Genomic DNA, 25,000 nt, shown 5'->3' on the forward strand with positions numbered 1-25,000 from the left:
CTACCAGCAAGTGTGAGAAACAAGAGCGGAACTAAGAAGTCTTCAAGAGGGAACCAGATGAGTTCCTGCTGGGAGGGAGTCTGATGAGCTGGGGTTGGGATGGCTTTATAGGCCTGCGGGCTGCTGGCAGCAATAGCCCACTTGATCACGTGGTCATCAGAGAAGCCTGGTTAGGTGCGAAAAGAAATTTTCGATACTAGCCACTGGTGTATGTTTCTCCTCATTTATCTCCTCCTGCTCCTGATGTATCTCCTCCTCCTCTTACCACTACTACTATTGCCCCTATCACTACTCATTTCGTTCTCGTTCTGCGCTTCGTTATCCTCTTCCTTTGACTTCCTTCAATGAGGAAGGTCTTTTGACTCGAGGATTAGAAGTATTGCGAACACAGGTAATGAATGGCCTGTGAGACCTGGTCGTAATGGTAATTGGAGCAAATAAACTCAACAGTAGACTATGATGTATATTTTGCCTTCATCCACTATAGACAGATATGTACACTATGTACAATATGTCACCACGGTGACAGACGGCAAAGCAGAAGCCAGAAATAGTGTACCGTACTCAACCAGCAGGTAGGCAAGTCTGTCAGTGCTTCCCGCAAGTGAATCACGTTGCTTCAGCTTTGGCGGGCTTGCCTGTGATTGGTTAATGAACCAGGGTACTGATTTAACGACGGGTACCCTATCGATCGGCAATTGGACTAGACGTGGCCGGGTTTATAACAACAGTAACAGGTTACCTCATATTTTAATTTGGCTCCCTGTTGATTTTGTGGCTGGTGTCACTCTGTGCACTGGCGTCGTCGCTCACCAGATTGACTACGAGTTTGATGTCGTTGCTCACCAGACGACTTGGTTGGCCTCAGTGTTCACTTTCATCCTGCCACTTCGTCCTCCAGTCAGGGACTCGTCCCTGACGATCTCCGTTCATGCCAGGCTGTTGGGAAGAATGATTAGACTGCTCGGACAAGGAGCAGTTAGCCTCAAAAGTGTCAGCCAGCCTGGCTGCTTCCAAAGCAGTGGTTAACGAATGATCTTCAGGAAATACTCTAACCTCTGGTCCAACAGATTCCAGCAGATTATCCACCAAAAGTAACTGCACTAGATCACTGAAGTTGGTGACACCACTCGCCTTGTACCATTTAGTGAAGCGTTTTGACTGCTGCCTTAACTCTACATGAGACTCACCCAGCTGACGCTTATACAGTTTGAATTCCCTCCTGAACGTGGCGGGAATACACTGATATGCCCCAAGAACCGTTGTTTTAACCCGATAATCAGCAAATTCTTCATTACTTAAAACAGCTGTGAACCCTTGCGCTTTGCTGTACAACGTTGTATGCATCAGTGCTGCCCAATGGCTCCCCAGGGCACCTCAGTGCTTGAGCCTAATTTTCAAATGCCTCGAAAAATTGTTCAGGTTCAGACTCAAAGTGAGGTACGGCACTGCTTTTTGCACGCTGCTCTCTGGTTTGTTTCGAGATTGAGTTTAGCTAATTCAAGCGCCAACGAAGCTGACTCGCCCTGAGACGAACCCAGAGCACCACCTGCTTCACGAGACTGCTGGTCTGATTGCTCTGGTGTTAGCCCTCCCACATTATGAAGGAACCTAAGCGGAGATCGGCGATTAATAACTCCTGTAGCGGAAGATACCTCAATTTGGTGCACTATAGTTGCTTCAACCCTTAATTTGATACGAATAATGTCACAAAGCTGCGCAGTGAGAGTTCATTGGTAGTCTATGCCAATGGAACGAGGAATTCGCCAGCAACGCTGTAGAGATAGTTTGGGTAGATTTAGGAGAGTATATTCAGACACCAAACACCTCACCCGTTTTGGTGGCATAACCCAACATAAAGCGTTATTTGTATTGTATGCAACAAGCAGGAATAGCACAGTACGACTTGCAGAATACACACACATACAGTAGCAAGACTGACAGGCAATACAAAAGGTGATAGCAATGCAATCTGACCGATACCAAGACCAGCTCCAACTCCAGCTCTAGCTCCAGGACAGAGCTTCCATATTATGAACACAGGTAATGAATGGCCTGTGAGACCTGGCAGTAATGTGAATTGGAGCAAAAAAACTCAGCAGTAGACTATTTTGTATATTTTGCCTTCACCCACTATATACAGATATGCACATTATGTACAATATGTACAGATAGAATAATAAGTGTACACCACGGTGACAGATGGCAAAGCAGAAGCCAGAGAGCACGCACAGTACTCAACCACTGCCAATGCTTACCGCAAGTAGACCACGTTGCCTCAGCTTTGGCAGGCTTGCCTGTGATTCGTTAATAAACCAGGGTACTGATTTAACGACGGGTACCCTATCGTTAAACCCTTAGCACCCGGTTCGCTAGTTGGGAGGCAGCCCATATGGGAGTTTCCACATACGCCGAATAAAGTACAGCATACTCTTTGCATGCCACTTCCCTGGCTTGGATCAAATCTGTTTACCTTCAGTTTTCCAGGTGCTGAATGAACCCAGAGGCTAAGCTAATCCCTAATAATAATGATAATTATCATAATGTTTCCCCACCCTCCCGTACCATGTGCACCTCGAACCTACAGTAGGTGACATTCACCACCTGCAGTAAGGTTCGCATAAATAACACAACCTCCCACCTTCACCTTCCCTCCCATTCACCTGGGCGCTGATCAGCTGTCACCCTCACCCAGCACACAGTGCTCAGCTGTCATCCTCACCCAGCAGCACAGTGCTCAACTCTCACCCTCACCCAGCAGCACAGTGCTCAGCTGTCACCCTAACCCAGCAGCACAGTGCTCAACTTCACCCTCACCCAGCAGCACAGTGCTCAGATGTCACCCTCACCCAGCAGCACAGTGCTCAGCTGTCACCCCTCACCCAGCAGCACAGTGCTCAGCTGTCACCCTCATCCAGCAGCACAGTGCTCAGCTGTTACCCTCACCCAGCAGCACAGTGCTCAGCTGTCACGCTCACCAAGCAGCACAGTATTCATCTGTCATCCTCGCCCAGCAGCACAGTGCTCAACTGTCACCCTCACCCAGCAGCACAGTGCTCAACTGTCACCCTCACCCAGCAACACAGTGCTCAGCTGTCACCCTCACCCAGCAACACAGTGCTCAACTGTCACCCTCACCCAGCAGCACAGTGCTCAACTGTCACCCTCACCCAGCAGCACAGTGCTCAACTGTCACCCTCACCCAGCAACACAGTGCTCAACTGTCACCCTCACCCAGCAGCACAGTGCTCAACTGTCACCCTCACCCAGCAGCACAGTGCTCAACTGTCACCCTCACCCAGCAGCACAGTGCTCAACTGTCACCCTCACCCAGCAGCACAGTGCTCAGCTGTCACCCTCACCCAGCAGCACAGTGCTCAACTGTCACCCTCACCCAGCAGCACAGTGCTCAGCTGTCACCCTCACCAAGCAGCACAGTGTTCATCTGTCATCCTCGCCCAGCAGCACAGTGCTCAACTGTCACCCTCACCCAGCAGCACAGTGCTCAACTGTCACCCTCACCCAGCAGCACAGTGCTCAACTGTCACCCTCACCCAGCAACACAGTGCTCAACTGTCACCCTCACCCAGCAGCACAGTGTTCATCTGTCATCCTCGCCCAGCAGCACAGTGCTCAACTGTCACCCTCACCCAGCAGCACAGTGCTCAACTGTCACCCTCACCCAGCAGCACAGTGCTCAACTGTCACCCTCACCCAGCAGCACAGTGCTCAACTGTCACCCTCACCCAGCAGCACAGTGCTCAGCTGTCACCCTCACCCAGCAACACAGTGCTCAACTGTCACCCTCACCCAGCAACACAGTGCTCAACTGTCACCCTCACCCAGCAGCACAGTGCTCAACTGTCACCCTCACCCAGCAACACAGTGCTCAACTGTCACCCTCACCCAGCAACACAGTGCTCAACTGTCACCCTCACCCAGCAACACAGTGCTCAACTGTCACCCTCACCCAGCAACACAGTGCTCAGCTGTCACCCTCACCCAGCAACACAGTGCTCAACTGTCACCCTCACCTAGCAGCACAGTGCTCAGCTGTCACCCTCACCCAGCAGCACAGTGCTCAACTGTCACCCTCACCCAGCAACACAGTGCTCAACTGTCACCCTCACCCAGCAGCACAGTGCTCAGCTGTCACCCTCACCCAGCAACACAGTGCTCAACTGTCACCCTCACCCAGCAACACAGTGCTCAACTGTCACCCTCACCCAGCAACACAGTGCTCAACTGTCACCCTCACCCAGCAACACAGTGCTCAACTGTCACCCTCACCCAGCAGCACAGTGCTCAACTGTCACCCTCACCCAGCAACACAGTGCTCAACTGTCACCCTCACCCAGCAGCACAGTGCTCAACTGTCACCCTCACCCAGCAGCACAGTGCTCAACTGTCACCCTCACCCAGCAGCACAGTGCTCAACTGTCACCCTCACCCAGCAACACAGTGCTCAACTGTCACCCTCACCCAGCAGCACAGTGCTCAGCTGTCACCCCTCACCCAGCAGCACAGTGCTCAGCTGTCACCCTCACCCAGCAGCACAGTGCTCAACTGTCACCCTCACCCAGCAACACAGTGCTCAACTGTCACCCTCACCCAGCAGCAGTGCTCAACTGTCACCCTCACCCAGCAACACAGTGCTCAACTGTCACCCTCACCCAGCAGCACAGTGCTCAACTGTCACCCTCACCCAGCAACACAGTGCTCAACTGTCACCCTCACCCAGCAGCACAGTGCTCAACTGTCACCCTCACCCAGCAGCACAGTGCTCAACTGTCACCCTCACCCAGCAGCACAGTGCTCAACTGTCACCCTCACCCAGCAGCACAGTGCTCAACTGTCACCCTCACCCAGCAGCACAGTGCTCAACTGTCACCCTCACCCAGCAACACAGTGCTCAACTGTCACCCTCACCCAGCAACACAGTGCTCAACTGTCACCCTCACCCAGCAGCACAGTGCTCAACTGTCACCCTCACCCAGCAGCACAGTGCTCAACTGTCACCCTCACCCAGCAGCACAGTGCTCAACTGTCACCCTCACCCAGCAGCACAGTGCTCAACTGTCACCCTCACCCAGCAGCACAGTGCTCAACTGTCACCCTCACCCAGCAGCACAGTGCTCAACTGTCACCCTCACCCAGCAGCACAGTGCTCAACTGTCACCCTCACCCAGCAGCACAGTGCTCAACTGTCACCCTCACCCAGCAGCACAGTGCTCAACTGTCACCCTCACCCAGCAGCACAGTGCTCAACTGTCACCCTCACCCAGCAACACAGTGCTCAACTGTCACCCTCACCCAGCAACACAGTGCTCAACTGTCACCCTCACCCAGCAGCACAGTGCTCAACTGTCACCCTCACCCAGCAGCACAGTGCTCAACTGTCACCCTCACCCAGCAACACAGTGCTCAACTGTCACCCTCACCCAGCAGCACAGTGCTCAACTGTCACCCTCACCCAGCAACACAGTGCTCAGCTGTCACCCTCACCCAGCAACACAGTGCTCAACTGTCACCCTCACCCAGCAACACAGTGCTCAACTGTCACCCTCACCCAGCAACACAGTGCTCAACTGTCACCCTCACCCAGCAACACAGTGCTCAACTGTCACCCTCACCCAGCAGCACAGTGCTCAACTGTCACCCTCACCCAGCAGCACAGTGCTCAACTGTCACCCTCACCCAGCAACACAGTGCTCAACTGTCACCCTCACCCAGCAGCACAGTGCTCAACTGTCACCCTCACCCAGCAACACAGTGCTCAACTGTCACCCTCACCCAGCAGCACAGTGCTCAACTGTCACCCTCACCCAGCAACACAGTGCTCAACTGTCACCCTCACCCAGCAACACAGTGCTCAACTGTCACCCTCACCCAGCAGCACAGTGCTCAACTGTCACCCTCACCCAGCAACACAGTGCTCAACTGTCACCCTCACCCAGCAACACAGTGCTCAACTGTCACCCTCACCCAGCAACACAGTGCTCAACTGTCACCCTCACCCAGCAGCACAGTGCTCAACTGTCACCCTCACCCAGCAACACAGTGCTCAACTGTCACCCTCACCCAGCAACACAGTGCTCAACTGTCACCCTCACCCAGCAACACAGTGCTCAACTGTCACCCTCACCCAGCAACACTCTGCTAGGTTTTCTCCTGTTGATTTTTTTTCTGTATTTTCGTAAAATATACATTAGAGAATGTTATATGTTGGATCGAGTCTCATTACTTCCGGTTCTCCAGGCACTCTGTCCCCTGTGAGTTTAGCTCTCTCCCACGAAATAATAATAATATTATTGTTTTTATTATAAATAAGGGCTGAACCCGTATGGGTCACACAAAGCTGTGTATATTAATAATAATGAAAGTCATACAGCGCCTGTTGAATGGGAAGCAGTCAGGTGTGATCCGAGGAAAGGAAGAGTAGCTCCATATCCTTAAATCAAGAACCCTTCATTAGCATCAAGGCACCTCCTCCCTTGAAGACTATATCTCTTGGGACGCCCCAGAGTGTCCACTTCGAAGCACAAATCCATCGTTCTCGTCCCTAACGGCCCTTGGTGACCTTGTAGGATGTCAGGTATGACTATCACTGTCTATTCATACATCCTACAGGACAACAAGGAATATCCATCGTAGAGGTGTAGGCACATGAGAGGAATGCAACACAGAGGTGGCTGGCAACGAGGCTTGACGTACAACCAACATATAACCTAGTATGACACAACGTGTTCAATTTGTCACGTTAGGCTCTCCAAGTAACTCAAGAAAGTTACGACTGTTCATTCCAGAGTTGTTTCTCTGAAGCAATTTATCTGAATTTCCTGCGCTATTTCTTCAACACTGCAAGCTCCTGATGTGTTTATTGCAACGCGAAAGACCTATAACTATATATATATACATACATTATATATATATATATATATATATATATATATATATATATATATATATATATATATATATATATATATATATATATATATATATGTATGTCGTGCCGAATAGGCAGAACTTGCGATCTTGGCTTAAATAGCAACGCTCATCTTGCCATATAGGGCAAGTGAAAATATGTGTATGCAATAATTTCGCCAAAATCATTCTGAACCTAACGAAAAAAATATATTTCACTATGTTTGTTTAGTATTAAATTATTGTAAACAAATCTAAAATATATTGAGTTGGGTTAGGCTAAAATAAATTGTTCTTCTTATAATAAGGTTAGGTAAGTTTTCTAAGATCCTTTTGGAGCAAAATTAAAAGTTTTTACATTAACATTAATGAAAAAAATATATCTTTAGACGTATAAGAGAAAATTTTAGAAAGGACTTAATTTTAAATGAGTTCTTGCTAATTGACCAGTTTTACATATTCGGCACGACATGTATATGTATATATGTACACACACACACATGTGCCGTATGGGTAAAACTGGTCATTTAGCAAGATCTCATTTAAAACTAAGTCTTCTAAAATTTTCTCTTATACGTTTCAAGATGTATTTTTTTTCATATATGTTGATGTAAAAATTAATAATTTTGTACCAAAAAATCTTAGAAAACTTACCTAACCTTATTATAACAAGCGCATTTTAATTTACCCTAATCCAGCTAAATATATTTTAGATAAGTTTACAAAATTTAAGAATAAAAAAACCACAATGAAATATATTTTTTTCGTTAGGTTCAGAATGATTTTTGCGAAATTATTTCATATACAAATTTTCGCTTGCTTTATTCGGCAAGAAGAGCTTTGCTATTTAAACCAAAATCGCAAGTTTTACCTATTCACGCAGGCATGCGTGAGCGTGTTTGATAGGAGTGAATGGAGACAAATGGTTTTTAATACTTGACGTGCTGTTGGAGTGTGAGCAAAGTAACATTTATGAAGGGATTCAGGGAAACCGGCAGGCCGGACTTGAGTCCTGGAGATGGGAAGTACAGTGCCTGCACTCTGAAGGAGGGGTGTTAATGTTGCAGTTTAAAAACTGTAGTGTAAAGCACCCTTCTGGCAAGACAGTGATGGAGTGAATGATGGTGAAAGTTTTTCTTTTTCGGGCCACCCTGCCTTGGTGGGAATCGGCCGGTGTGATAATAAAATAATAAAATATATATATATATATATATATATATATATATATATATATATATATATATATATATATATATATATATGTGTGTGTGTGTGTGTGTGTGTGTGTGTGTGTGTGTGTGTGTGTGCAATAAAATCACAGTAAACAGGTGATTTTAAAATATGCAAAACAACCACTGTGAAAGAGTAGTGAAATTCCAAGCGTTTCGTGACTACTCACATTGACAATGTGAGAAGTCACGAAAGTGCTTGGAATTTTACTACTCTTTCACAGTGGTTGTTTTACATATATATATATATATATATATATATATATATATATATATATATATATATATATATATATATATATATATATATATATATAAAACTACAATCGTGCCCGATACATTTATATATACAGACATTCAAAGACGTACAATATTACTTACGTAAGTCTGGAAGTGACAAGTTATGTAAGAAGCATCGCCTGTGTGGCCAGTGTTGTCAGTGTGAGAGTTTACATACTTCTGATGGATATATTACAAGTGCTGCATAGCTAAGTAGTGACATACCAGACACCCACATCTGTTCCAGCTCCCACACCTGCTCCAGCTCCCACGCCTGCTCCAGCTCGCAAACCAGAGCTTACTCCTAAATGCGCCACAAAGCGCTCAACCACGACTCAAACATCGCCTAGAGAATGGGAGGTAATCCTTTTTGACTCATGGTAAGTCAAATCCCTTGGATCAAGAGCAGTTCAGAATCGAGGAGGCAACATGGAGGGTTCCACAAGGAAGATGGTATCAGTGGATCAGCCAATGACGCTACCGTGGGAATCTATGACTCATTGTCTTGCTGTGAAGACCTCGTAATGTGTCATCACTCTCATGAGTGTTTGTACCTGATACAAGTGGTCTTGGAGGGAGGGGGTGGTGATGGTGGTGGTGATGGTGGTGGTGATGGTGGTGGTGATGGTGATGATGGTGGTGATGGTGGTGGTGATGGTGGTGGTGATGGTGGTGATGGTGGTGGTGATGGTGGTGGTGATGGTGGTGGTGGTGGTGATGGTGGTGGTGATGGTGGTGATGGTGGTGATGGTGGTGGTGATGGTGGTGATGATGGTGGTGATGGTGGTGGTGATGGTGGTGGTGATGGTGGTGATGGTGGTGGTGATGGTGGTGATGGTGGTGGTGATGGTGGTGGTGATGGTGGTGGTGATGGTGGTGATGGTGGTGATGGTGGTGGTGATGGTGGTGATGATGGTGATGGTGGTGGTGATGGTGGTGGTGATGGTGATGGTGGTGATGGTGGTGGTGATGGTGGTGGTGATGGTGGTGATGGTGGTGGTGATGGTGGTGGTGATGGTGGTGATGGTGGTGATGGTGGTGGTGGTGGTGATGGTGGTGGTGATGGTGGTGGTGATGGTGGTGGTGATGGTGGTGGTGATGGTGGTGGTGATGGTGGTGGTGATGGTGGTGATGGTGGTGGTGATGGTGGTGGTGATGGTGGTGGTGGTGATGGTGGTGGTGATGGTGGTGGTGATGGTGATGGTGGTGGTGATGGTGGTGGTGATGGTGATGGTGGTGGTGATGGTGGTGGTGATGGTGGTGGTGATGGTGGTGGTGATGGTGGTGGTGATGGTGGTGGTGATGGTGGTGGTGATGGTGGTGGTGATGGTGGTGGTGGTGGTGGTGGTGGTGGTGATGGTGGTGGTGATGGTGGTGGTGATGGTGGTGGTGGTGATGGTAGTGGTGGTGATGGTGGTGATGGTGGTGGTGGTGATGGTGGTGATGGTGATGGTAGTGGTGGTGGTGATGGTGGTGGTGATGGTGGTTATTACAACCTAGGATTTCAAATGGCCTGTTATCCCAGGTGTAATGGGAGCAAATAAACACAGTAGAAAAAGTTTAGACTTATATTATCCTTCACCAATTATAACAGCAATATGTACACTATGTACAGTGATAAATATAGTGCACTCCACGGTAAGCAAGGCAGAAATAGAAGCCACAAGATAGCAGACCGTGCTTCAACCAGCTCTAGAGTGGGACCCCTCAAGGAAGGTTCCTTGATGTTGGTGAGGGGCTCTTGATTTAGGGAATTGGATCTATGCTCCAGTTCCCCAAATTAAGCCTGAATGCCTTCCACATACCCCCCCAGGCGCTGTATAATCCTCCGGGTTTAGCGCTTCCCCCTTGATTGTAATAATAATCTAGAGTGGGAATGACAATGGAACGAGCAATTTGCCAACAACGCTGTAGGGACAATTTAGGTAGGTTATGCAAAGTATATGCCGACACCAAGCGTCTGACTCGTCTAGGTGGCATAAGTTATTCGCTATGCACAGTACGAATACCCCAACGTAACACGTTAATTTGCAGAACACGCTTAGCTATGCACAGTACGATTGCAGAATACGCATACAAGCAAAGCCGACTGCACACAAGATTGACCGTAGCGAAGCGAGCACACTGAACAAGCTAGTAGCGAGCTGTTGAACGATCACACAATAGCAAGGCTGATCATAAGCAACTGACACGCAAAATTTGTAAAGCGAAGCGAAACAGCAAGCTACACAATGTTCCTGCTACAAGCTTCACCCTAAGCTCAACCGTTTCTCTAAGTCCAGCTCTCGGACAGGCTACCCATATTACAACCTAGGATTTCAAATGGCCTGTTATCCCAGGTGTAATGGGAGCAAATAAACACAGTAGAAAAAGTTTAGACTTATATTATCCTTCACCAATTATAACAGCAATATGTACACTATGTACAGTGATAAATATAGTGCACTCCACGGTAAGCAAGGCAGAAATAGAAGCCACAAGATAGCAGACCGTGCTTCATTCCCACTCTAGAGCTGGTTGAAGCACGGTCTGCTATCTTGTGGCTTCTATTTCTGCCTTGCTTACCGTGGAGTGCACTATATTTATCACTGTACATAGTGTACATATTGCTGTTATAATTGGTGAAGGATAATATAAGTCTAAACTTTTTCTACTGTGTTTATTTGCTCCCATTACACCTGGGATAACAGGCCATTTGAAATCCTAGGTTGTAATAGTGGTGGTGATGGTGGTGGTGATGGTGGTGGTGGTTATGGTAGTGGTGGTGATGGAGGTGATGGTAGTGGTGGTGATGGTGATGGTAGTGGTGGTGGTGGTGGTGATGGTGGTGGTGATGGTGGTGGTGATGGTGGTGATGGTGGTGGTGGTGATGGTAGTGGTGGTGATGGAGGTGATGGTGATGGTGGTAATGGTGATGGTAGTGGTGATGGTGGTGATGGTGGTAGTGATGGTGGTGGTGGTGGTAGTGGTGATGGTGGTGATGGTGGTGTTGGTGGTGATGGTGTTGGTGGTTATGGTAGTGGTGGTGATGGAGGTGATGGTAGTGGTGGTGATGGTGGTGATGGTGATGGTGATGGTAGTGGTGGTGGTGGTGATGGTGGTAGTGATGGTGGTGGTGGTGGTAGTGGTGATGGTAGTGGTGGTGGTGATGGTAGTGGTGATGGTGATGGTGATGGTGGTAGTGATGGTGGTGGTGGTGATGGTGGTAGTGATGGTGGTGGTGGTAGTGGTGATGGTGGTGGTGGTGGTAGTGGTGATGGTGATGGTGGCGATGATGGTAGTAATGGTGGTGGTGATAGTGTTGATGGCGATGGTGTTGGTGGTGGTGATGGTGGTGTTGGTGGTGATGGTGGTGGTGGTGATGGTAGTGGTGGTGATGGAGGTGATGGTAGTGGTGGTGATGGTGGTGATGGTGATGGTAGTGGTGGTGATGGTAGTGGTGGTGATGGTGGTAGTGATGGTGGTGGTGGTGGTGGTAGTGGTGATGGTGATGGTGGCGATGATGGTAGTAATGGTGGTGGTGATAGTGTTGATGGCGGTGGTGTTGATGGTGGTGGTGATAGTGTTGATGGCGGTGGTGTTGATGGTGGTGGTGGTGGTGTTGGTGGTAGTGGTGGTGATGGTGATGGTGGTCATTGTGGTGGTAGTGGTAGTTGTGATGGTGGTAGTAGTGGTGATGGTTGTAGTGGTGGTTGTAGTGGTGGTGGTAGTGGTGGTAATGGTGGTGGTAGTAGTGGTATTAGTGGTGGTGGTAGTACTGGTGGTGGCGATGGTGGTTGTGGTGGTAGTGATGGTTGTGGTGATGGTGGTAGTAGTGGTGATGGTGGTGGTGATGGTGGTAGAGGTGGTGATGGTGGTGGTAGTGGTGATGGTGGTGGTGATGGTGGTGGTGGTAGTAGTGGTGGTTATAGTTGTGATGGTGGTAGTGGTGGTAATCGTGTTGGTGGTGGCGGCGCAGGTGGTGGCGGTGCCCGTGCTGGTGACGGTGGTGGTGGTAACGGTAGTGATGAAGGTAATGGTGGTGGTGGTGATGGTAATGATAATAGCTGTAACAGTGGTGGTGGTGAGTAATAGTGGTGGTGTATCATTGTGTTAGTACTGATGCTGGTAGTGGTACGGGTTACATATGGATTACATTCATGGAGAGCACTAAACCCGTAGAGGTTATTCAGCACCTAGGGGGACGGAGGTTCGATGCAATGAAGGAGATATCAGATTCAGTGCCTTGGATCAAGAGCCCTCACCAGCACCAAAGAATCTCTTGGGGGAGGGGAGTGGTGATGTTGGAATATCGGTGTGTAAGGTGGTGGTGGTGAGGGTAGTGGTGATGGTGGTACTGGTGGTGCTGGTGATGGTAGTAGTGGTGGTGGTGTGGCAGTGGTGGTGGTGATAGTGATGGTAGTGGTGGTGGCGGCGGTGGTGGTGGTGGTGGTGGTAGTAGTAATGGTAGTGATGATGGTAATGGTGGTGGTGGTGATGGTAATGATAATAGTTGTAACAGTGGTGGAGTGGTGGTGGTGAGCGGTGATCGTGGTGGTGGTGAGTAGTGATCGTGGTGGTGGTGCATCATTGTGTTAGTACTGATGCTGGTAGTGGTACGGGTTACATATTGATTACATTCATGGAGAGCCCTAAACCCGTAGAGGTTATTCAGCACCTAGGGGGACGGAGGTTCGATGCAATGAAGGAGATATCAGATTCAGTGCCCTGGATCAAGAGCCCTAAACTGCATCAAAGAATCTCTTGGGGGGGGGGAGTGGTGATGTTGGAATATCGGTGTGTGAGGTGGTAGTGGTGGTGACGGTAGTGGTGGTGGTGGTAGTTGGTGGTAGTGTTGCTGGTAGTTGGTGGTGTTGGTAGGTGGTGGTAGTTGGTTGTGGTGATAGGTGGTCCTGGTGGTGGTAGTGGTGGTGGTACTTGGTGGTAGTGGTAGTTGGTGGTGGTGGTAGTTGGTGGTGGTGATAGTTGGTGGTGGTGGTAGTTGGTGGTGGTGGTAGATGGTAGTGGTGGTAGTTGGTGGTGGTGGTAGATGGTAGTGGTGGTGGAGGTGGTAGTGGAGGTAGTGGTGGTGGTAGTTGGTGAGGGTAGTGGTGGTAGGAGGTGGTGGTGGTTGTAGGTGGCAGTGGTAGGAGGTGTTAGTGGTAGTGGTGGTGGTAGTAGCAACAGTATGTTGCGGTAGTGATGGGATCATCATGGTAATGGTAGTGGTGGCAGTAGCAACAGTGTGTTGCGGAAGTGATGGGGTCATCATGGTAATGGTAGTGGTGGCAGTAGCAACAGTGTGTTGCGGTAGTGATGGGGTCATCATGGTAATGGTAGTGGTGGCAGTAGCAACAGTGTGTTGCGATAGTGATGGGGTCATCATGGTAATGGTAGTGGTGGTAGTAGCAACAGTGTGTTGCGATAGTGATGGGGTCATGGTAATGGTAGTGGTGGTAGTAGCAACAGTGTGTTGCGATAGTGATGGGGTCATCATGGTAATGGTAGTGGTGGTAGTAGCAACAGTGTGTTGCGATAGTGATGGGGTCATCATGGTAATGGTAGTGGTGGTAGTAGCAACAGTGTGTTGCGGTAGTGATGGGGTCATCATGGTAATGGTAGTGGTGGTAGTAGCAACAGTGTGTTGCGATAGTGATGGGGTCATGGTAATGGTAGTGGTGGTAGTAGCAACAGTGTGTTGCGATAGTGATGGGGTCATCATGGTAATGGTAGTGGTGGTGGTAGTAGCAACAGTATGTTGCGGTAGTGATGGGGTCATCATGGTAATGGTAGTGGTGGTAGTAGCAACAGTGTGTTGCGGTAGTGATGGGGTCATCATGGTAATGGTAGTGGTGGTAGTAGCAACAGTGTGTTGCGATAGTGATGGGGTCATGGTAATGGTAGTGGTGGTGGTAGCAACAGTGTGTTGCGATAGTGATGGGGTCATCATGGTAATGGTAGTGGTGGTAGTAGCAACAGTGTGTTGCGATAGTGATGGGGTCATGGTAATGGTAGTGGTGGTAGTAGCAACAGTGTGTTGCGATAGTGATGGGGTCATCATGGTAATGGTAGTGGTGGTGGTAGTAGCAACAGTATGTTGCGGTAGTGATGGGGTCATCATGGTAATGGTAGTGGTGGTAGTAGCAACAGTGTGTTGCGGTAGTGATGGGGTCGTCATGGTAATGGTAGTGGTGGTAGTAGCAACAGTGTGTTGCGTTAGTGATGGGGTCATCATGGTAATGGTAGTGGTGGTAGTAGCAACAGTGTGTTGCGGTAGTGATGGGATCATCATGGTAATGGTAGTGGTGGTAGTAGCAACAGTGTGTTGCGGTAGTGATGGGGTTATCATGGTGTTATGGTTGATATGGGGAGGGTGGTGGTGGTTGTAGTACATGATAGTAGCGGTGGTGGTGCGTAGTGATAGTAGTGGTGATGGTGGTGCATAATGGTGGTTGTGGTGGTGGTTGTACATAGGGTGGTGATGCATAGTGGTGGTGGTGGTGGTACGTAGGGTGGTGGTGCATAGTGATGGTGGTGGTAAATAGGATGGTGGTGCTTAGTGGTGGTGGTGGTGGCACGTAGGGTGGTGGTGCATAGTGGTGGTGGTTGTACATAAGGTGGTGATGCATAGTGGTGGTGGTACGTAGGGTGGTGGTGCATAGTGGTGGTGGTGGCACGTAGGGTGGTGGTGCATAGTGGTGGTGGTTGTACATAAGGTGGTGATGCATAGTGGTGGTGGTACGTAGGGTGGTGGTGCATAGTGGTGGTGGTCGCACATAGGGTGGTGGTGCATAATGGTGGTAGTGGTATGTAGGGTGGTGGTGCATAGTGGTGGTGGTACATAGGGTGGTGGTGCATAGTGGTGGTGGTGCATAGTGGTGGTGGTACGTAGGGTAGTGGTGCATAGTGGTGGTGGTGGTTGTACATAGGGTGGTGATGCATAGTGGTGGTACGTAGGATGGTAGTACATAGGGTGGTGGTGCATAGTGGTGGTGGCACATAGGGTGGTGTATAGTACTAGTGATAGTGGTGGTGCATGGTAGTAGTGCTGGTTCTGGGTGGTAGTGGTTATGGTGGGGGCGGGTGGAGGAGGAGGTTTGGGGAAACATATATTCATGGTAAGAGCTAAATAGGGGGATCAAAGAACGCGAGGGGAATGGAAGGTAATCAGGTTTGATCCAAGCAAGGAGAGGAGCAGCCCCAGTTACCTGAATTAAGAGCCCATGAGCAGCATCAAGATGCTTCCCTCCACGTTCCTTGCAAGGTGCTCCCCTCCACGTTCCTTGCAAGGTGCTCCCCTCCACGTTCCTTGCAAGGTGCTCCCCTCCACGTTCCTTGCAAGGTGCTCCCCTCCCCTCTCCTTGTAAGGTCCTCCCCTCTCCTTGCAAGGTTCTCCCCCCTCTCCTTGCAAGGTGCTCCCCTCCCCTCTCTTTGCAAGGTGCACGTGTGATCAACATTGCTTCCTTACCTCAGTCTCATTGATTCATTCTTAATCCTACATCGACGAGGCACACAATTCTAGTTTTCTGAATGCCATATAAATCTAGGAAAATCTCCAAAGTTTAAAATCGATATAGCGCAAGGATTTGTCTTAGGAAAGTCGGCAGGTAGGCTTGCCTCGTCATGTGGCATACTAACGCAACGATGCAAGCCTCAGTATTTCCCACACTATGTATGCATATATAGCATTCTGAACGCCATGGCTAATTTACTCGCAGCATGGATCCTCTGTCCGGTTATTGTATCTATACTGTACATGGGCAGCTACCTCCAGGCAGGAATTCTGCCTTGGTCTTTGTAATATAGCAGAGGAGAACACCCAGGTACTGGTACCAGGAGCCTCACCCAGAGCACCCAGTGCCTGGCGTCTGGCCTTCTGATCGTCACCAGTGCTCGCCCCCTCACGCCGGGGCACCAGCAGCACTGCTCTAGTTGTATGGGATAACTGGTGACTACTTACCATGTGAGGAGAGAGGCACTAGCAGGTATCCACTAACACGCACACACACACACACCCTACACAGCCAACCTCAGACTTGTGTCGTCTGCTTGCGCGAAAATCAGCTGATTGGTCACGTGATATACTCATCCCGACAACCTAAAATAGTTTATTTAGCCTCCTATCTCTATATTTTTAATAATTTTACTGCATGATATTATAGGTTAAACATTGTTCTATATTTACATCTAGGTCATCAAGATTTTCAATATCTCGGACAAAAATAAAAGGATGCCGAATTTATCACTTTCGTAAAGTTTAGTTTGTCCTGTAAAAATCTCGTTTTCTGTTACTAATAGAATTGGTTTTCTATGACAGGTCGCTGGCACCGAGGACTCGTCAAACTGTGCGCACCGCGGCCATCGCTATCCTCTCCGCCCTCGCCCTCGTTGCTATCTTCCACTTGGCCAAACTTGCGGAACATCCTGTCAGTGAGAACGTCGTCGATGGTAATTATTACATATTGTGTAATATTTTTATACCTTGACTATGGGAGCACCATACTAGCCTATCCCTGGCTGGGCGCAATGGAAATAAGTCACTTTGTCTTTTTTTTTTTTTGGAGGGGGGAGAGGGTTATCCTAGGTAATTTACACATATGTTACTATGTATGATAATTATACTTATGTGGACCTGTACCTAAATAAACTCATCTACAATGTCTCGAAAACCTTCAAAGATATCTATTATGTTTATATAAAAATATTAATTTCACTAGAAAATTAAATGATCCTCCCCTAGTGAGGCAGGAATACGGGATATATATATTTATTATATATACGGTTGCTAAATACATATGGTAAATGTTATAAAATTTTCGCATGATTGAAGATGTTCTGTGATGAGTTTGAATAATACCTTCGACAGACGTCTCCATTCCGAAAATGTAATATAAATATTTCTGAAGGATGAGGACAGTTGCAACATTATTAAATATATAAATCATTAAAAAAATCTATTTGAATCTTCTATTATGTTTTCCAGATTTTTTTCTAGTTGCCAGAATACGATTCTCTAAGATAATTAAGTTTCATCCAGGAAACTTGATTTCATAAACATTTGTATAAATTTGTACAGTTGTTGTGAGGGCGAATAGTTTAGTCCCACAACAATGGTATATATTACGTAGATAATCCAGGATAACCCAGTAAAGTTAGTGTGACTCGTATACACTGGAGTCCTATAATGAAACATTGACCTTACCTTGGTTACATATACATGGCCTGGATGTAAATAGAAGCTCTCTAGTTGTAAAAAATTGTAAGTTCATTTAGGTACAGATACACGTGATGAATGGTTTGAAAAACCGACAAAGATTGATGGACTGAACACATCGACTCCAGGCTGAGGGACTGATTACCTCATACTCCTCCTCTCCTTACGCCTTCCTCTTTGTAGTGGACTGTTGAAGCCACTGTGTGGCGAAACGTTTCCTGAATAAAGATTCCCATATGCCGCATAAGTGTCTCAATCTTCAACAGATACACGTGTAAGAAACTTGTGGCGCAATGTTCCTTTTTAATGTCCTGAGTTGTACACACATGTCTTTTACCACAGACTCTGCCTAGGTTGAGTAAGTAGGCCTACTGCAGTGCGCTCCTTATCTTTTATTTTTATGCACTTATTCCAACAAATATATTTGGGTTTGTATAAGTTATTACTCGGATTAGTAATCTTGGAAGGATAGTAAACCAGAATATCCCCAAAAAAGTCAAGCAGTGTGTGGTTTATTTCCATTGGAATCATGAGGTTAAGATAAGGTTTATTCGGATTTTTAACCTGGTGGAGAGTTAGCCTCTCCTCCAAATCAACCGGGCAGTGGTTCATACGTTGAATTGCGTGAGGCCAGCAGTAACAGCCTGTTTGATCAGGCCCTGATCCAGTGGGAGGCCTCGTCAAGGACTGGGCCGCGGGGTCGTTGACCTTCGGAACGACTTCCAGCCAGGAAGGTAGGGTAACTCAAGAAAGTCAGTGAGTCATCGGAGCCTGTCTTATTTCCTTTGGGAGCCTTTTAATCGTGTTCCCCAGGATGCAACCCACAACAAGTACCTACTTGCTACTAGGTGAACAGGGGCATCAGATGTAAGGAAACATGTCCAAAGGTTCCACCCATACCGGGGAATGAACAATGGACACTCAGTTTGTGAGGTGAGTGTGTTGCCAACCGAGCCATGGGCGGTTCTACTCTAAGAAACGACCCACAACAGTCGACTAACTCCTGCGCATCGACTTATACTAGCTAACAGTGGACACAGGTGTTAGGATACTCACTCATACATCCCACCTCTGTCATAGTTCAATCCTGGACACTTTCTGTTGTAAGTGTAACTCGCTATGACTGCTCTACGAGGTACCCTAGATAAGGTTTGTCAAGAAACAGAAGTATTTCCTGACGTGGGTCTTAGCCACATGTTGACCCTCAACAGGAACTTTCGCGTCATCTGACCAAGGTCTTCTGTGGCTCATCGGTCCACCTCTCTAAAAAATATTTTTATAATTATTTTACGAGGCACCTAAATGTCATTAGACATATGTAATTATCTACAATACAGCTTTGTGATTACCTTATTTATTCATGTATAGTAGCATTTCTTGACTGTGTCCCATTTTCATAAAGTTTTTATAATTACAGAAGCAGCGCTAAACCATTTATGACCTGTAGTTATGTATCGAACTGTATAACTCATTCAGGTTTAGCTGTGGAGGATTTTAGAATTAATACTATGTAAAAAGACCCCTGTTAGTCATGAGTACTCAGCTTTACGTTGACAGCTCAAGAATTCAGCAGCCGCAGCCTGGAGTCTCCTTCGATGTCGGCTGTCTTAGTTCCCACTGAGCTGTAATGTAATGGGTTACTATCGTTAACTCTCCCTCCTGACATTCTTACACAGGTAAGAGACGCGAGACTACGTCTCTTACCTGTGTTTGGATGATGGCCCACCCATGATTGCTTCGATGGTTAGCTCTACTCCCCCTACATCTGTCCCTAGACACTACAGTGATTATTAGGCTGATGTTGGGAGAAACATAACTTACCTTGCTAATTGCAGCAGGAGCCCTTGACGTTACATGTCGTTGAAGTCAGTATCGATGACGTGACTGAAGATATGACGCTGTACGGTAACGTATTCACTTCCTTCAATTCTTTCGTCACTTTGGTAGCGTTGAACATCACCTGACTTGACCATCACTCGCCCACAAGTTCATCTTGTGACCTCTATATGTGGATAAAGTTCACAGTGCGAATTATTATTATAATTATGGGGGAAGCGCTAAACCCGTAGGGATACTACAGCGCCTGTTGAAGGGGGGGGGATGTAAGGTATTCAGGCTCAATTCAGGGAACTAGAGCACGGATCCAATTCCCTAGATCAAGGGCCCCTCACCACCATCAAGGAACCTCCCTTGACGGGCCCACAGTGCGGAGAATTACTAGTGATATCTCGCTTAACAGAGATAACTGGTTAACATTTCAACACTGTATCTTCGCTTCAGTTTTCCTTAAATATTTGTTCGATCAATAATAACATGCATAATGACAAGTTGTACAGCGGATTACTCCGTAATTATTCATGGTGCTCATGCGCACAGGAGAGTTACATTTATGGTATCTCTTCTTCTGTTCTTCCTTAAGGTTGTCAACACAACTTGACTTTCACGAACTACACACTGATAGGGCTACGCGGGGTGGCCTTTCCGGCTACATTCGGTCACTAGCTACATCGTCACTGGTCGATTAATTCGTCGTGACTATATTTTAGCCTTGGGAGCTCCCAGCACTTCTGCTTATAGTCGACTTTCGGCTGACATAATGTCAACAGGCGTAGATGTCAGTTCTGATGACTTAACTGAGTCATAGAAGGAAGAGTCCCTGACTCCAAGGTATAGGTTATCGAGTATATGCCTCTAGCAATGATGTTAGGTTAGAGGCGTATTACTAAGAGTTTTTACTGGTCTTAGGGAATAGAATCTTCCTCAGATAAATCTTCCCGCAAGAGAGGAGAGCCTGGTGCACACATGCAGTCTGGCAACTGCAGCTCATCTACATCTAATCTTAATCTAATTCTGCTTGGTAAGCACCATGTAAGATGAGAGCTGTTGCTTCAGTATACAGATTAATCTTCAAAACACCCTTGATCAATATCTGGTCTCCAGATGTCGAAATGAGAGGGGTAGCTGCCCCCTTATGTGAGAGATCGCCTCCCCCTTAAGATAAGATAAGATAAGATAAGATTTCGTTCGGATTTTTAACCCCGGAGGGTTAGCCACCCAGGATAACCCAAGAAAGTCAGTGCGTCATCGAGGACTGTCTAACTTATTTCCATTGGGGTCCTTAATCTTGTCCCCCAGGATGCGACCCACACCAGTCGACTAACACCCAGGTACCTATTTGCTGCTAGGTGAACAGGACAACAGGTGTAAGGAAACGTGTCGAAATGTTTCCACCCGCCGGGAATCGAACCCGGGCCCTCCGTGTGTGAAGCGGGAGCTTTAGCCACCAGGCCACCGGGCTCCCTCTTGGGAGAAAATTTCTCTGCATTAGCGAATGTTTTGTAATATAATAATTTGTATTGAAGACTATGTATCATAATTCCCGATTATGATAACTGAGATACATAATGATACCTGAGATTCCTGTTGTTTCATTAGGAATAACTGGAATCTCAGGTGGAGAGTACACTGACTGTTAGTTGATGTTGGTGACGGTGTTGGGGATGTTGGTGACGATGTTAGTGTGGATATCTTTGATGATGATTTTGGTTATGATGGTGGTGACGATGTTGGCGATGGTGACAATGTCGGTGGTGATGGTGATGATGCGAGATAATAATGAAGATGCTCATCCTCAGTAACTGTTGCTGATGATGAGAGGGAAAGATGATGTTTTGATGGCAGTGTTGTGAGGACATGAGTTGGGTGATGATGTTTTGGATAGTAATTATGATGTACTAGATACAATATAAAAAAATATGCTTAGGTGCATGATTTTGTTAGCGAGATAGATTCATATGTTGATATTAGTGATAATGACGGTGATAATGACAATTATATAATGCATGTGTGTCTAGTGATCAGATGGCTGGAGATTGCTGTAAAAGTCACGATAAGGACGATAGAGTGAATTCAAGTCATGCACTGGCTCTCAAGTCATGCACTGGCTCTCAAGTCATGCACTGGCTCTCAAGTCATGCACTGGCTCTCAAGTCATGCACTGGCTCTCAAGTCATGCCCTGGCTCTCAAGTCATGTCCTAACCCTGAAGTCATGAACTGGCTCTTTGTCAAGTCACAAGTCACATGTGATATTTAGGGAGTCCCAGCCAAACTCAGTCTTCAAATACCATCGAGTAAGCAGCACCTATCTCGGAGGAGGAGGAAGAGAAGAAGAGAAGGAAGAAGAGGATGACAATGATGATGAAGTTGATAAAGATGGTAATGACGATTTCATATTAGAAAAAGAAATGGTCTGCTCTTTAAGGGGAAAAATATTGATGTTGCTTAATATCGTCCTCCACTGATACGATAACATGATATACTGATAAACAGGTGTAAGGCAACAGAAAAGACTAGCAGGAGGATAGTATACTGACTCCTTTAGTGATCCATCTAAAGCAAACGAACCACCGAGTCACGGCTTGGAGCTATAGGTTGCAGTATTCTAATTAAAGCAAATATCATTATAGGTTGTGTTGTTGCAAGCAAAGTAGAAACAGTCTTCTGCCTTTATTCCTGCAACAGAAACCTTTTTACTTCATTTTGCAGAATAAATAATTCTGTCTCGGGAACATGTTCACTTTAAAATTTTGCGACCTGTAAACTCTCATGACTCAGGAAATCATAATAACACCATTGTAAGTAAACTACAGTACGTGTGGAGTTGGAACTCTTGGGAAATGAGTCTTAAAACACCACCCGCATCGTGGTCTGTAAGTTCTCCTTAGTGATGTTAGTAGAGAACTATAGTAGCGTTACTGCAGTCAATCCCAATATATCTACATGACTGTATTTGAAATTATAAAATACTGAAGGAAAAACCCTCGAAGAATATTCTCCAAGAACACCCTCCTTGAGCACCCTCCTTGAGCACCCTCCTTGAGCACCCTCCTTGAGCACCCTCCTTGAACACCCTCCTTGAATACCCTCCTTGAGCACCCTCCTTGAACACCCTCCTTGAACACCCTCCTTGAGCACCCTCCTTGAGCACCCTCCTTGAGCACCCTCCTTGAACACCCTCCTTGAGCACCCTCCTTGAACACCCTCCTTGAATACCCTCCTTGAACACCCTCCTTGAATACCCTCCTTGAACACCCTCCTTGAACACCCTCCTTGAGCACCCTCCTTGAGCACCCTCCTTGAGCACCCTCCTTGAGCACCCTCCTTGAGCACCCTCCTTGAACACCCTCCTTGAGCACCCTCCTTGAACACCCTCCTTGAATACCCTCCTTGAACACCCTCCTTGAATACCCTCCTTGAACACCCTCCTTGAGCACCCTCCTTGAGCACCCTCCTTGAGCACCCTCCTTGAGCACCCTCCTTGAGCACCCTCCTTGAGCACCCTCCTTGAACACCCTCCTTGAACACCCTCCTTGAGCACCCTCCTTGAACACCCTCCTTGAACACCCTCCTTGAGCACCCTCCTTGAGCACCCTCCTTGAGCACCCTCCTTGAGCACACTCCTTGAACACTCTCCTTGAACACCCTCCTTGAGCACCCTCCTTGAGCACCCTCCTTGAGCACCCTCCTTGAACACCCTCCTTGAGCACCCTCCTTGAACACCCTCCTTGAACACTCTCCTTGAGAACCCTCCTTGAACACCCTCCTTGAGCACCCTCCTTGAGCACCCTCCTTGAACACCCTCCTTGAACACCCTCCTTGAACACCCTCCTTGAACACCCTCCTTGAGCACCCTCCTTGAACACTCTCCTTGAGCACCCTCCTTGAGCACACTCCTTGAACACTCTCCTTGAACACCCTCCTTGAGCACCCTCCTTGAGCACCCTCCTTGAGCACCCTCCTTGAACACCCTCCTTGAGCACCCTCCTTGAACACCCTCCTTGAACACCCTCCTTGAGCACCCTCCTTGAGCACCCTCCTTGAGCACCCTCCTTGAGCACCCTCCTTGAGCACCCTCCTTGAACACCCTCCTTGAGCACCCTCCTTGAACACTCTCCTTGAACACCCTCCTTGAACACTCTCCTTGAGCACCCTCCTTGAACACCCTCCTTGAACACCCTCCTTGAGCACCCTCCTTGAGCACCCTCCTTGAGCACCCTCCTTGAGCACCCTCCTTGAGCACCCTCCTTGAACACCCTCCTTGAGCACCCTCCTTGAACACCCTCCTTGAACACCCTCCTTGAGCACCCTCCTTGAGCACCCTCCTTGAGCACCCTCCTTGAGCACCCTCCTTGAGCACCCTCCTTGAACACCCTCCTTGAGCACCCTCCTTGAACACTCTCCTTGAACACCCTCCTTGAACACTCTCCTTGAGCACCCTCCTTGAACACTCTCCTTGAGCACCCTCCTTGAACACCCTCCTTGAACACCCTCCTTGAACACCCTCCTTGAGCACCCTCCTTGAACACTCTCCTTGAACACTCTCCTTGAACACCCTCCTTGAACACCCTCCTTGAACACCCTCCTTGAACACCCTCCTTGAGCACAGTACTTGAACACTCTCCTTGAACACCCTCCTTGAACACCCTCCTTGAACACCCTCCTTGAACACCCTCCTTGAACACCCTCCTTGAACACCCTCCTTGAGCACCCTCCTTGAACACTCTCCTTGAACACTCTCCTTGAACACCCTCCTTGAACACCCTCCTTGAACACCCTCCTTGAACACCCTCCTTGAACACCCTCCTTGAGCACCCTCCTTGAACACTCTCCTTGAACACCCTCCTTGAACACCCTCCTTGAACACCCTCCTTGAGCACCCTCCTTGAGCACGCTCCTTGAACACCCTCCTTGAACACCCTCCTTGAACACCCTCCTTGAACACCCTCCTTGAGCACCCTCCTTGAACACCCTCCTTGAACACCCTCCTTGAACACCCTCCTTGAACACCCTCCTTGAACACCCTCCTTGAACACCCTCCTTGAACACCCTCCTTGAACACTCTCCTTGAGCACGCTCCTTGAGCACCCTCCTTGAACACCCTCCTTGAACACCCTCCTTGAACACCCTCCTTGAACACCCTCCTTGAACACCCTCCTTGAACACCCTCCTTGAGCACCCTCCTTGAACACTCTCCTTGAACACTCTCCTTGAACACTCTCCTTGAACACCCTCCTTGAACACCCTCCTTGAACACCCTCCTTGAGCACCCTCCTTGAACACTCTCCTTGAACACTCTCCTTGAACACCCTCCTTGAACACCCTCCTTGAACACCCTCCTTGAACACCCTCCTTGAGCACCCTCCTTGAACACCCTCCTTGAACACCCTCCTTGAACACCCTCCTTGAGCACCCTCCTTGAGCACGCTCCTTGAACACCCTCCTTGAACACCCTCCTTGAACACCTTCCTTGAACACCCTCCTTGAACACTCTCCTTGAGCACCCTCCTTGAGCACGCTCCTTGAACACCCTCC

General features: G+C 47.9%; 2 protein-coding genes across 11 annotated transcripts in view; one reads left to right on the plus strand and one right to left on the minus strand.

Annotated features, from left to right (window-relative positions):
* Positions 1-16,458, minus strand: part of LOC128690841 (solute carrier family 35 member G1) — a 380,509-nt gene extending 364,051 nt beyond the window's left edge. For 2 of the 7 annotated variants that reach the window (XM_053779586.2, XM_053779585.2), the window contains exon 1: positions 8,538-8,626. The gene's annotated coding sequence lies outside the window, so the exon portion shown is untranslated. Of the gene's footprint in view, positions 1-8,537; positions 8,649-16,374 lie in introns of those variants that run through there. The other 5 variants (XM_053779582.2, XM_053779581.2, XM_070088222.1 and 2 more) reach the window with 5 other exon arrangements.
* Positions 1-25,000, plus strand: part of LOC128690729 (carbohydrate sulfotransferase 3-like) — a 330,456-nt gene that overhangs the window by 275,224 nt on the left and 30,232 nt on the right. For all 4 annotated transcript variants that reach the window (XM_070088218.1, XM_070088219.1, XM_070088217.1 and 1 more), the window contains exon 2: positions 16,732-16,862. In XM_070088218.1, coding sequence (XP_069944319.1) covers positions 16,732-16,862 — 131 coding nt within the window. The remainder of the gene's footprint in view (positions 1-16,731; positions 16,863-25,000) is intronic.

The sequence above is a fragment of the Cherax quadricarinatus genome, chromosome 24 (assembly GCF_038502225.1).
Source record: "Cherax quadricarinatus isolate ZL_2023a chromosome 24, ASM3850222v1, whole genome shotgun sequence".
In the NCBI taxonomy this organism is placed as follows: Eukaryota; Metazoa; Arthropoda; class Malacostraca; order Decapoda; family Parastacidae; genus Cherax; species Cherax quadricarinatus.